General features: G+C 37.8%; 1 protein-coding gene across 21 annotated transcripts in view; it reads right to left on the bottom strand.

The window, feature by feature from the left end:
* The window catches only part of PUM2 (pumilio RNA binding family member 2), a 75,334-nt gene that overhangs the window by 9,948 nt on the left and 50,429 nt on the right, over positions 1–14,957 (bottom strand). For 12 of the 21 annotated variants that reach the window (XM_065055803.1, XM_065055797.1, XM_065055793.1 and 9 more), the window contains 4 exons: positions 13,479–13,622; positions 12,164–12,445; positions 6,980–7,216; positions 362–629 (listed from right to left, as the gene is read on the bottom strand). In XM_065055803.1, coding sequence (XP_064911875.1) covers positions 362–629; positions 6,980–7,216; positions 12,164–12,445; positions 13,479–13,622 — 931 coding nt within the window. The remainder of the gene's footprint in view (positions 1–361; positions 630–6,979; positions 7,217–12,163; positions 12,446–13,478; positions 13,623–14,957) is intronic. The other 9 variants (XM_065055813.1, XM_065055812.1, XM_065055805.1 and 6 more) reach the window with 1 other exon arrangement.

The raw sequence follows: 14,957 nt of genomic DNA, 5'->3' as shown, positions 1-14,957 counted from the left end.
GAGAAGGATTAAAGATGAAAAGAATAACAATAACTAAGTACCTGATGATGTATTGCTGAAAAATGGTTTTACGTTCCAGATGCCAAATATTTAGTTTTCTTAATCAACACCTTTTTGATACCTAAATACTAGAGTTTACAAGTCTAGTTATGAGGCCATTTCTACACCAAGAACTTCTACAAGCAGCTAAATTTATACTACTTTTATAGTGAAATGTCCTAGAGATGGAAAAGGTCAGCCTAAGAGCACAACTAAAGGCATGCTTTGTATTAAGATGACTAGCAGCTCATTCAAATGTTTGATGTTAGCAATAAGAAAGCAGTAAAATATTACTAAGCTATTAATTTACTATGATAATTACCTGGAACCATGCTGGTCTTGGGAAAATTCAACAATATGTCCAACAAGATCTCTTAGTTGAAGATTAGGGAAACGATTGTTTCTGAAATCTTCCAGCAATCGACTACGTCCAGAAGGCATAATGTCAGACCTACTGTAACGGAGGCGCGAAGGAGGGAAGAGCTGACTGGTGGAGCTAAAAAGACTGGAGGTACTTGCCGCACTGCGATACTTTGCTTCGGCTCCAGGTGCTGCAGAAATATAGCGACCACTACCATTTGTCAGTCCTCCTACAAGGAAGCAGTTCTGTCAGTAAAAGCATTAGGGAAACAAGCAACAGCAAAACAGTCAGTGTACTAGAACTAGGGATACACCCTGGAGCCAAAGAAAACAACAGTGTTGTCTTGTTATCTACATTTACCTCGTTATGGTTGGAGGAGTTAGATAGCTTTATCTTACGATAAATAAAACCATTCTCCTCCTCACTTTTATTTTACATGAAGGGCACCGTGAAAATAAGTGTCATTAGGAGAATATAACGAAGCAGGCAAAGTGAGCACCCACTCAGACGTACTTTAGAATTAGATGGGCCTTAGCTCAGTGGGCAGATTTCCACTTTACAAATAATACTGACTTGTGCTCTCGTTGCAAGTCTCAAAGTTAGCCAATTGTTTCAAAACAGACCATGAAATCTGAACTACCCTTCAGTCCCTGCTGAGGTACCTTTCCAACTGACAGTGCTAAAGGGCATTTTTGAGAAGGCATGTGGTGCCTCTTGTCACGCTGTACCTGTTCTGCAGGGTATCTGGTGACTTCAGCATCCTGGGCTTTCAATCTGCTACCTCTTATAAGCCCTAAATATGTCACATTTCAAACCAGGGAGCTAAGAATGATCTACTTAATTCTAAACCAACCAGAGATATATCAAACTGAAGTTCCTTTTAGAAACATGAAGACCTTCCCTTGCTGTGAGAACATTCGTAACTCTCCCTACAATTCCTATTTCCTTACTTCTAAAACCTGAACTGCCAATGTTTAGGTCCTGGTCCTTTTTGCTACAGCTATCATCATCTCAGTCCTGTGAATTCTCCTCATATATTGCTCTCAGTCAGCTTATGTCACTCGGAACCTCTCTCCCCTTCCCTTTAAACAGGCAGCAATTACCATCGTAAGCATGCAAAGCATCTTTCTCAACTACAGTATGATTTTAAAAGGGATACTGCTACTATACTGCAAGCTGAAATATTCAAAGACAGTTCCCACCTAGAAACCTCAACTCTGCTACTAAAAACAAAAACCAAACCTAAAATGATTGAGAATGGATTGGAAAATGAAAGCATTTTCAATTTCCCTAAAAATTATCTAGAAAGTGATACAGTAACTGAAAGCCCTTTCAGAGTCAAAAGAAATATCTACAGTTGAATGTTAAGAAAATTGCAGTATGTGCTGTTTGAATGGTGCTCTAGTACAAAACTAATTTAAAAAAAGAAAACAAAAGCAAAAAAATAGCAATCAGCTGACAGTGCCCCAGCCAAGCCTTCATTTGGTTCCAAGTATTTATAAGGCCAGGCAACAACAGCGTTACAGTGGGCTGGTAATTTGTTAATGGTCAAGTATCTTATTTGAAAGGCCAAATCAAAATACCAGAGTCTGGCATGTTAGTGCTCTGCAAGACATATCAAGCATCAACTTTATTGCACTGTATAGGATTATGCCCTAAAATAGAAGTAATTAGTATTTATTTTACAATTAGTTTTCAAAATTCAGTGCTAAGAATCAGTAAAGAATCACTAAATACTTTATGCCCCACAATACCTTTTAGAAAACACTAGGTTTTCATTTAAATTAAAGCCTCTTAATTCTTTACAGCCGGAAAAAGATCAGGTTTTTTTAAACTATCACTTCTAGTTTCCATTGACAACCACTACTTCCAGAAAAGAACCGACAGCAACACGATACTACCAGACCAAAAGAAAAAAGAAACCCAACATTCTGCAGGTGGAGCAGCATGCAGAGTGACACCCTACAGTCACTTCTCCTCCAGGAACAGCCTCCCAAAGAACAAAAACTCACATACCTGAAATTTCTCATCTAGTTTATTCAATATATGAGTGTCAAGCTGTGTAGTACCACTATTTAATGCCAGGAGAGGGCAGCAGAGCCCATTTAAAAGGAACTCCTGCAGGCTCCTTTCCTCTGTAGCATCTCTAGTGCTCCACTGGTCTTATGCTCAGTTCTGTGCCAGAAACCAGCAGGTAGTTTTGATCGTATGTTCACAAACTGCGTGGCTCTAACTAGCATCCACTGTCATGGAACTGCACATGTGAATCAGGAATTGTTTCTGCTTTTCTTATTTATTTTTTTTTAAACTGAGCCTTCATACAAGTATAAATTACATGTGATAATTTATCGAGGAAAAACATGGTAGCTTCCAACAAACATGCTATATATGTGCAGTAGAACTGCACGTATACAATACATTTCACACTGGGGATTATCAAGCCTTTTTTCAGTCTAATTTGGGAACTGTTCTTTTTTAAGACTTGTAAGACAACTGTGCTGCAACTGGGAGATTCCTGTCCAGCCTGTGAAACTACTTCAGACGATCATGTTGAGCAGGATGCTAGCACAGGCAGGCTGAACACACATCCACTGTGCCTAGAAGAACCTGTCATACTTCAACAGCACACAAAGCTTAACCCTGTAAAACCCTGGATGCTATTATAAAAAAAACAGTAATTTAATAGGTAATTGGCTCTTTTTTCTTATGTAACCTTTCATTACGGCAGCAGCGTTATAGCTCAGTGGCAACTTGGCAGATTTGAAAAACAGTAAACCCCCCCAAAATAAAAGCAAATTGTCACAGGTACTTATTATATGCAGATATATTCTTGTATACAATGGGCTATCTTCCTAAATCTTGTATTCATTACTTTCTTAGTCCAAAACCACCAAAGTGTGAGTGTGGACATTAAGGACACCTGGTCTCTTTCCCAAAAATTTTGAGTGTGAACAGCTTAGAAATGTAAACTGAAGTCTGAATTCTAGTTACTCAAATACTCCTGGTTATTCTACCACATCCCTGTGCTCTTCAAGAATTCAGGACACTTGTTTTACAGATACTGATTCCAAATGAGAAAGGTAACAGCTTAGGTTTTACAGATTATTTGGGGAACATGCCCTACTGAATAAAGTATCTAGTCTAAACATTTCTGCAAACACTGAAATTTTCGGATGTATTGGGCATCAGTAGAGTACACGGCTACAAACCGATGGGGAATAAAGCATGCAGTTCATTCTTCAGATAATCACTTAGCTACCACTTCTGATCTGGTAAAACAAAGATCTCTGATGCAATGAACAATATTAAGTTGTTTTATAGCTTAATTGAACCTAAAATCCCTGTGGCTAGTCCACAGGGAAGAAGAGGCACAGAAGTGTAAGGGGATATTGGACTATCTAAAATAGCCTTACTAAGCTTGAAGGACACAAATCATGTTAAATCACTAACTCCTTAGCATGGATAGCATATTTAAGGCAAAGGAGAACATTAAGAAAAAAATATTAAAAACTAGATCTAGGCGCATTTATTTTGATAGCATTAGTCTGTTAGTACTTATTACCAAAGTATTTCTTCAATCATTTCTAACCAAGACATAAAACAGCTCTACTGCACAGTAACTGTTTGAATCAGTCAGCAACATTATCTCCTAGTAAAGTACCTGCTAGTATATAAGCACTTCTAACTTGATTTTTACAAAGTATTTGTTCATCTGTAAAAAAAGTAGCTTCATCTCATCCTCAGCTAAAAACTTCATGTTCATATGGAAAACAGAATTACATATGTATGTACACATATGTATTTATTTTTTAATGAAACAATGCAAGTGGCCATTACACCTGGTTTACTGAAGCCCTACAGAGTACATCCCCAGCAGAGGCAATGCAAAGCTCCCCACGCACTCTTGCCAAGGGGCCTTTACTCTTACCCAGAATGACCATTTCTAAAGATAAAACATCAATCTAAACTACTAACAAGCTTGGCTTGCAAAGCACAGGAAAGAATTACCTCCAAGAGCCCAGACTCAAAAAATCCTACTCTACACCAATGCTAAAATCTATCATCAATCAGAATAAGCAGCACCAATCTAAAAGGATTTTGTAAAACATAGGAAAAAATACTTCCTCTGGCAGTTTTTTGTCCCTGGGAGTGAAAGGGTAGTTCAAATTCATGACCTTACTGCTCCAGCTGATGACAATAAAGCAGCAGTTACAGACAACTGACAAATCCCTTCAAATACAGGAAAACTGACACTAGAACAAAGTAATTAGCACATTCCTATTTTAGGATGTTGGACAAGAGTTGGTGAGAAGAGGAAAAAAAACCAGTAAAATATCACAAATTCCTTGTAAAAGGGAAACTGGTCTTTTAAGCTACAAATGGCAGCGGTGTCTGACAAAGGGGTTATAAAACCATGCACCCTTTCCCAGGATTGTGCTCGGGTATTCTGGTGGCCAAAACAGGAGCAACCGAGTTTGATGCCCATTTGAAAGCAGGAGTTAAACTTAGCTGAACCTGTCGATGTAAGGAGGCAGGACCACAAGTTTTGAAGGTGGAGGGAGGGCTGCATTTGACAGGCATTATCAGAACACCAATGGAAACTGCATGCAGACATGAACTTAAACGTTGTTCTACTCTGAAAAGTGACGACAAGATAATCATACCCTGCTGACAATATACTCCCTGATTGATTTCCAATGTAACTTCTCACTTGGTGAGAAAGCTTTGCCTTTTTTTAAATAAGTGAGAACAAAACAAATGCTTCCAAGAGTGGCTGATGGACACACCAGAATAAATTTAACAGAAAAGACAATTAACTGCAGAAATAGTCTTCAACTTTTTTACAATGGTGCATGTTAGAGGTAACTGCACAAAGATATTACACAGTGTTGAATGCAGGAAATGCTAAGAAAAAAAATTTACTGCGCTTTTGTGAAAGCAAAAATCCAGAAGACCTCAATTTCCAAATTTCAGATTGATTTGGTGAAGTAGCAAAGTTCCCTCGTGACCGAGGTTCACCAGGACACATGGAAGCCACCGAGGTTGTGTCAATTTTCAGAGTACAACTGTACATTCTGGTCTTTACACACTGATCTAGTACATGATTTTAACAAACTATTATGCTTAGTTCACACTGCCAAACAGTCCAAAATGGATTAAGATCAGTATTTAACAATTTCTGCTGATGGAGGTAATCCTCTATACCGATCACAACTCACTTTCTCAGAACTGGAAAGTCTTTTATTTAACATTTATCAAATGTGAAACAGCACAAAACTTTGAATGTTCTGAATTTTAGATAATGCCTTCCAAAATTTGGTTGAAGTATAGTTTTCAGTAATATGAAAACTATTGTGAGAATACTTTGAAAAGAAAGAAAGAAAAAGATTTCCATGATAACCCCATTGTCAGATGTTCAGAACTTTCTCAAAAGCCTCCATTTGGGCTGAAACTTTCCATGCTTGGTCTCAGCCCAAAGGTGCACTTTGTAGACCTGAAAAAGGAAAAAAGGTAAGTAAAAAAAAATAAAATGTGCTGAAATATCCCCTCGCCCAGTTTTACTTTGGGTATTCAGCACTTAACCATGAAGGGGATACTGAACTGTAATATATTTAATTTACTTTTAACCGTGTTATACAAACCACTCACACATTTCTCACTCAAAGTGCATTTTAGCAGGTACTTTTGAACTTTTTCCAGTTTTATTTGCACTAACAGAAGTACAGGGGATTAGGTTGCCTATTACATGCACAAAACTGTGCATGGAATAGTTAGTGAAGCAACAGGCAACTCAATCTTGAAATCAGATCTAGTTTCACTGTATGATTTTAGCATCCAAACTGAATGACCACAAATTTTTGCAGCAACAAAAGAGAAAGTTTATTATTCTCTTCCAAATATACTGTAGGCTATGGTGGGGTTTCTTTAGATTTTGCTTTAAATTTTAAACTTTTGTCAGGTAACTAGCTTAAAACTTTCCTAAAAAATTAGTATCATCATTCCTATTCCTATTTCCTTCACAAGTGCATTTTCTTTTTTTCCACCAGCCTGGTGATGAACTATTGCCTTCCTGGCCCATGATGTAGTAGACTCACTGATTCAAAAAACACCTTTCAGTACATTTTACATTGAGATCTTTGCTCACTTTTCTACATTATCCTGGTAAGGGGCAGTAGTGAAAGTCATTTCACTGTTAAATACAATATCATCTTAGAACATCCTTAACGTGGTAATACACTGAAGTAGATACAAAAATAATGCACCTTTGCTTGTCATACTGTGGAAACATAATGCAAAAAGGACCAATAAGTCTTACTGGGCTCTCTATCGGGCATCTGCAAGGGAAGGAAAATCAGTTGCTGGCCCGATATGCAAAAAGCTGCTGAGTGCCCTCCACCGTCAAATCTCTGAGCACCCGAGCATGGAACAGACCCTCTTCATTACAAAAATGTTTAACAGCAAAGGTAACGTGACATCTCTTACGCAACATATATTTTACACATAGAAATACATACACACATACAAACAAAAAGTGGCTTTTTTTTGGTTTTTTTGTTTTTGATTTTTTTTTTTTTTTACCTAAATGCAAACTGGATGAGGATCCATGTGATGAAAGTGATGGCGGTGGCGTAAGTGAATGTCCTGGCGTTTGGCTTGGCAGAGGCATGCCTATTGGACTTGGAGAGGAGGAAAATCCCAGACTATTGTAAAAAGGCTGCCCTATGGGTGCTAGGCTGCTACTAGATCTTTTGTACAAGTCAGAGCTAGTAGATAGAGAATCTCTCCTTGTGGCACTACTACTTGCAGAACTGCCAACTGAAGAAGAAATAAAAAGACCCTAATTACACAGTGTCAACTGAATAAAACCTATCCCCAACTACAGCTGGGCAATAACAGATGCGATCACAATAATTACAGCAATCGTTATGACAAAGACAATTACTGTGATAACCACACATGCTCTTAAGTAAATCTAAGTGGGTGTAAACATATCACTGATAAGTAATTTCACCAATGCCCATGTCTTTCAACATTTCATTCTAGACTTCTCACAGTAATATTGCAGCACTCTGTTTTAATTGTCTGGCTTCAGGCTTTGGGACAAATATGGAATTTATGAATTAGATTACACTCTCACTTTATAGAACAAATGATTCTAAAAATACTTCCACTGAACTCTTGGATAATTTTTTTGCACCTTAAATTACTAGTCAGACAGCGTTACGTGATTTCAGGAAAAAGGCTGGAGACACTTGGTTGTTGTTGTTTAAGGGTTCAGAAAATAATCTATGTTGCTGTTCAGCTGTTTCTGAACTTCCTCATGTCTGTGAACCCCGCACCTGCAGGAAAAAAAAGCACTAAAAATTCCCTACAAGAATTATGGTTCTCAAAGAAGTAGTTTGAAAAGATATACAGAAGTAACAGGCTAAGAAGATGAGAAGTGCAATAGAAACAGAAAATTAAGGTGAGAAACTGAAAAATTATACTGCTACCAGTATTTCTGAAAGTCAAATTAGACTGGAAGCTTTGGATAACAGTGTTTCAGTGAAGGACTGGTTATCCTGCACAGCATCATTCAGCATGGCCATGGACAGTCTAGGGTAACAATAGAACAATAAAGAGCTTTTAGCAATGTTAAAATTCTAGTACCTGTTGCATAGTAGTGAAATATTAAACTAGAGTGTCTATTTTAAACACTGGGATGGTATTATAAGCAAAACCAAGATTGAGGATATTTTGGTAACAAAGATGCTTCTTAAGCTGAATTTGGAAAATTGTTCTCCAACTTAAAAAGGAAAAGGTCAGAATTTATTTATACTTCCATAATCTTTACCTTTGGAAGTACCTCCCTACTACAGCTGGCAGCATGGCCTAACCTGAAGAGTGTCTGACACTTGCCATTTTAAGACACTAATTGGTTTCCTCCTAACATTAGTAACTTGGCGAACACTTTTCACGGCAGGTACCTGCTTGGACCAAATATTTCAAAGAAGTTCTGCCCAAACAACACTGCCATTTTAGAAAAACAGGTGAAAAAAGATGCTTTATCCCTAGTAAAATAATCCAGCTACCTATTATTGGAGGAGTTAATGCTTTAATGTACTCAGACAGATGTGCCAGCAACAGGAGACCTTTATTTTCATGCTCTATTGGATTGAGCTAAAAATCTTAGCAAAATCATGCATTATACAGTTTCAGCAGAGCTCTGCTACAGACTCACAGCTGAAAACTTAAAAATCCTGCCCATCTATGGCACATCTGAGATGGCTGATAAAGGTTTCTCCTGAAATTGACTTCTGGGCTTCTGCGTGCCATGCCAAAAAATGGCCTCTGAAACTGCTGTCCAAGACCCCACCTTGTGTTTGGAAGGCCCATCAGGCAGTGTGGAAATGAAGTTTTCCACTTCAAATGCAGAGGAGGCAAAAGCCAAACACAAGAAACAGACCAGAGGAAGAAAAAGAAAACAAAAATAGAAAAAACAGAAGCAGGAGGAGAGAAGGGTCAGACAAAGGAGCCAACAAGGAGACTGCAAGAAAACTGGCAAGCACTTTTGAAACCAGTGGGACTGAGGATGAAAAGAACGCAGTTCTGAAGGCAAGTCAAGCTGCAGAAGGTGTATGTGACCGTGGGGCAAAACAGCTGGAGTAGCGAGCTGGTGATGGGAACATCGCACAGTGCAAGGAGAAACAGAAACGTGTTTGGGAGGATGAGGGGAAGCGAGAGGGAAATGCTGCCTGGACACTGGGAAGGAAGACATACTAGAGGAGAAGCCAGAAGGAAGAGATACTGGACTAACTAGGTGAGGAGATTGAGAACAAGAAATCAGAAGAGCAAATTAAGGCAACAGTTGAAAGAAATCTCAAGATTTGAGACTAGTTCTACAGGTTCTGGCTCCGCAGTGAGCCATGTGAATGTCAATACAATGCTACATGATGCATTGCTATTTTCCAAACTATAAAAAAAGTGAAGCAAACTTCAGCTTTCTTTGCGGGTTTCTTACCCAGCTAAATTACTGCAGCTTAACAAGTTACCACGAACCAGCCAAGCTGCATTTTCACACATACACAAGCAAAGCTCATGAAAACCAGAAGACAATTTGGATTTGTGTGGCGCTCCTGACCACTGTGTAAGCTAATGCAATGACTTTACACTTGGTCCCAGCCAGAAGGAGGCATCTGGAAAGCTGCCATACTTGATCTAATTCTTTAGCTACCTGTTAAGCTGCAGTAACTTGTCGTGTACCTGAACCTTTAAAATGGAGTATGAATAACTTTTATTATAAAAGAGCAGAGACTGTAAAGTGCATACAGACATCCAGACTGTATGCTTGCCTATTCCTGCATTTACATTGTTGTTAACTTGTTCAGCTAGAACATGTTCACCTTTGCATTTTTTTGCAGAGCTACTGTTTTTTTTCCCTGCAACAACTGAAAACATAAAGGCAAGATCTGTATTGACATCTGTCAATCTTCACGGCTGTATTTTAACTGAAATTCAACCTTTACAACATGCTGAGTAGAGTTACAAAGCAGCCAGAACTTAAGATAAAAAATTAAACTTGTTTTTAATTTGCCTCAACATGCATGAACACCCATTTATGTAATTACTCATCTGTGTAATTCAATTAATATACACATACAGCTCAGGAACTATTTAAAAATATTGAGGAAGCATTTTTAAAGCAGCTGTTATGGCAAGTACAACTTATACTTGGCAGAAGGGCACTTTCAATATACTTTTATTCCAATAATACTACTAAAAATATTTCAGGTTTAGGTAGCACCTTTCATCAGCACTTCTCAAACTGCAAAAGCAAAGGATTCCTCCTTCCCTGTGGAAACTCCCGTGCTAATTAAATCACCCAGGATACTGCTGCAAGATTTCAGTGTACACTGTGCTGAAGGCTTTGGAACTGACCTTTCCTACAAGAAAAAGGTTGCATCTCCTGTGACAGAAAGAACTACGCTGATTCTTCTCAAGTAGATACACAACTGAAATTTTTATTCTATGGAGGTCCTTGTGATAATGCTGGATAAAGACTTTTATGACTTAAAACTATTCTATCTAGAGACTTAAAATGGGTGCAATGCATGAAATACGCAGATATACTTAGGATCATTATCCATTGATGAAATGAAACTGCACCTAGAGCGAGACACAGCTGCTAAGTATTCACTGAAATCCTACAAGTAGCTCAGGACAAATTATATTACAAAATACAATGCTTGAATAGCACAATTACTTTGTAAATAATAGCTACCTGCTGTGGTATTATAGAAAATTGAGAAAGCCTACACAACTGAGTAGCCTCTGCATTTTTTTTTTTAAGATGATATGTTTAGAGTCTCCTAGTGTACTCTTTAAAATCAGATATTGGAGAGGATCAGTGTAAAACTTAACTCTGGATTTCCTAGCATTAGTTTTGTTAAACTATATAACTTTTCAGATTATTTTACAAAAACACAACACTGAGTAAATCTCTGTGTTGGTATGCAGTATATTTGATGTCACTATTCACTTCCACGTAATTACCAAATAACAGGGATCAGAACACTGGAACAGGCTGCCCAGGGAGGTTGTGGAGTCTCCTTCCCTGGAGACATTCAAACCCACCTGGACATGTTCCTGTGCGACCTCACCTAGGTGTTCCTGCTCCAGCAGGGGGATTGGACTAGATGATCTTTTGAGGTCCCTTCCAATCCCAAACGTACTATGATACTGTGATGTTTTAACACTGAAGAGTGTGTTTTCCCTTCCGATTTCCTTCTGGTATTCTATTACAAGGTAGCTTAGTATATGGTCTTCACTGTTCACATTTCTTTCAACATATTTTTTTTTAAATTATTTTGCATGGGGCATTTGATTTCAAAAATAACACTTAAGAGTACAGAAGTTTTCCCAAATTTCTAACGATCTGCAAGATATGTAAAGATTTTAAACAAGCTCCACTGACTTAATTAAAATAATAATTAGCAGCAATTCAGTGCTGTAACTTAAGAGATTCTTCAGAAAAGATATATCACTTGCCATACTGATTGGGAATTGGAAATTTAAGAAAACCTACCTTGCATGTTTAAAAACTGTGCAAATAAGAAATTTCTGCAATAGTGCAGAAATATAATGGCAACAGTGATTTTTTTTCCTTATTTTTTTACAGTTTGATAATGTCTGTTGAAATAGTTTAAGGCCCCAGCTTGCACAGAACTATTTAGACTTAACTGCATCTGAGAGTAAACCTAGTAGAGTTAGCAAGGACTATTCTTGGGGTATTAAGTCTTTCTATTTTACACATCCTATTAAAATGTTTTTAAACAGACATTTTAATCCTAGCTCCAATTTAGAAAATTAGATGCTATTTACTTTTTTATAATTTAGGAATTTTCCTGACATGAAAATTACACCAAAAGAACACGTATCTTGAACATCACCAATTGTTATTTTAAACACAGAATGAAGACTTCCTAGAAAATTAAAAAAGCTTACTAAAAATGATAAACTCCTGGGGCAGGGTACAGTGCTCAGTATGGAAAAGTATTTTGGAGATACCTATGACTACAGGATATTCTTCTAAAATCCATCTTGTATACAGAGCCCAAATGAATTTTAGATAACCCTTTTTGTTCCCCTATAATTTGTTCTTAACTCAACCTATTTTTGCATTCTTTTTAGAAATGTATGCGTATATAACATGACTGGATAAAGACACTTTTTTTGCTTAACGCAAGAATCTCACAGAATTTCCTCACTATATGAACAACCTACCTGATGAGCCAAATCCACCAAGTGCAGAGCCGATAGCTGCTCCTAAAGAGCTGCTACTTCCAAAGCCAAGGGATGTGCTTCCTGGTTGGCCAGGGCCATGGGAAAAAAGGGAACTGCTCTGGGAGTTACTGGTCAAAGAGTTACTGCCATAAAATGAATTGGATTGGAGGCTACTATTTGTTTGCTGTTGCTGTTGTTGTGGCTGTGCACCAAGTGGCCGAAAAAGACCGTTCGTGGCTCCCGCGAGATTGTTTGCTGTTCCTCCAGCTGAAGCAGCTGCAGCTGTAAAACACAGGTTTTCAATCATAATTAACTCTCTCAAACATTTCTGACTGAAAATGGACTATTCAGATCTAAATCGTATTTTCTCAAAGCCCTCTTAAACAAGCAGAAATTCCCATATTAAAGAACTGAGAGACTTCATAGTATTACAGAGTCTTAATTACCCAAGGAAGAAAATGAAGACAGTATAGGTTGTAGGCTAATCAAGGCTGCAGAATTGTTGCTGTAACAGAGGGAAGTTTCAGTGTAAACATATCAGACATCACTGTTTACTGAACTGTACTTTTATATTTGAAGTTGCAAGAGCAGAGTTACAGCTAAAAGTCACGCAAAGACATCTTCAGCTACTAATGTCAGAAGAAAGTTCTGCATAGAGAAGCTTAGATTAACTGAAAATCTAATTTACTGAACACATTCATTTAACCCAGTACTTTAGATTTTAAGTTAACAAATGCAATAAATACAATTGTTCATTAAAGTAGTACCAGACCCTATCACTGATAAAAAAAGAAATCTAGAGGCTTTTGATATAACTAATTCTCCTCTTCTGCTGTCCATTCCACAGTTTTTTTCCTTCGACACAATTTTCAGGACAAAATACTTTAGGAGAAAAGCACAGCAAGGCCCCAGAGCGCTCCATCATCTCTTGCCAGGCTGAAGCAACGAACTTATGCTTCCTAGAGGACACCATTTACGGGGCTGATGAGAAGTGCATGTAATATGCATGGGGAGAGGAATGGGGAAAATGTTCATATCTGACAAGCAACATTAGCAGAAACATGCCTGTGTATGTATGGGGGGAGGACTGTAAATCTGAATTACAAAAGAAAAGCTATCTCTTCAAGAAACAACAGTGTCTCAGACAGGCAGGTGACAGAGTAAGATAGAGAGCATGTATGGTATATCCTTCACAACTACAGAACTTCACAGATGTGTACAAAACATAGCAACAATATCAAATACTGATCAACAAAATCACTGTTAAGGTTCAATACAAAGCGGAAGAAATGTCCACGCAAGACCAACCACTTACCTGCTTGTGCTGCTGCAGAACTGATGATAACAGGGGTTGAGGCCACCAATCTGACTGGTGCTCCAAGGCCAGTTCTTGCTCCAGGGCCTACTACTAAGGCACCAGTCTGATCGTAATAGGCAGTGGGAGCTAGTACTTGATAGCCTACACAATACAGAACACAAGAGTTAGTAGTGCAGATAGTCTTATAAAATCAATTCTTCTCTCTTTGAAAATTTCTGACAACAAACAAGGAGGAAAACAGCATTTCTGCCATATTGCCTTAGAACATGAACTGGACATAAAAATAACCCCAATAGTGAACATAGCACCGTGTGACAAAATCTTATTTAGGATCATTCTACATTATTTTTCAAAACTAGAACAGCTAAATTTAATAGTCTAAAGTCAAATTTTGTTTCCAAGTTAACAAATTAGGTTTCTAACACCATAGTGAAAAGTTACAAGAACAACACAACTGGTCGCATTTGGATCACTATTGAATCAATTTCATTAGCAATTTAAAATACTCTGCATTTCCCTTGTACTCGTTTGTACATGTAAAAGGGACTGCAGTCTGTACAATTAAAGGGCTGAACTAAATGTAAGTTTGACAATTCCACACTTTTCCTAACCACACTCAAAAGTCCTTCTACAAAAACACATTAGGAAAGGAGCGCTCTGTGGGCAGGAATACCCTGGATCAGTCAGTTTCACAGAAAAAAGACTGTAATCCAAGTATAATTTCATTGAGTTGAGAGTCTGAACTGGGGAAGAAAAAGGAGAAAAACAAGTAGTAGGATGGAAAACAGGATACAAGATACAAATGAAGGAAAGCAAAAGAGTAAAAAGGGCAAAACAAAAAACCCTCTATTTAGGACAAGAACACGATAATTAATTTCAAAGCTCTGACACTTTAAGAACTGGAATAAAAATCCCTAAAAAATGTAAGATGAGCTAGGATAACCTAAGAAAGGGTACTGACAATGAAAACATAACACCATCTGATTTTTAGCTCAATTACTCTTATAAAGCATTAAAATTCAAGAGAATTTCAATATTCCTCCCATGTTCAAATATATACTAATGCTATTAAGAGAGTCAAGATCGCAAAAATCACACATCTGCTTTTGTACGTGTAAGAACCAAGATTTTCCATTCTATTTTAAGTCATATTCCATGTACATTCAGAACCAGAATTGTCTCTGAAATAGATTTGGACCTGAACATAAATACCTGGGCCTCTAATTCCAGGTGAGCACCTCAATCACCAGGCTTCCAAGTCATATTTTCTCCTACTCTATTTCTAATACATCTGTGGAATCTCTTCTGCCTAGATGCCTTGCTCCAAAAACAGAGCTGGAAGCACCATTTGCCAACTGGCCTGGTGGTTACAGTTCCCTGCAGGGAAGCTGGACACAGGTCCACGTTCTCTCACACTAAGAAACTCTGAAGATATGAAAGAAACTCACTCACTGAAAAGGAGGGAAGTGATGAAAA

This window comes from Columba livia, chromosome 3, assembly GCF_036013475.1.
Source record: "Columba livia isolate bColLiv1 breed racing homer chromosome 3, bColLiv1.pat.W.v2, whole genome shotgun sequence".
NCBI classification, from domain to species: Eukaryota; Metazoa; Chordata; class Aves; order Columbiformes; family Columbidae; genus Columba; species Columba livia.
Note: the sequence above shows the minus strand (reverse complement) of the source record. Positions and strands in the feature narration are given on the sequence as shown.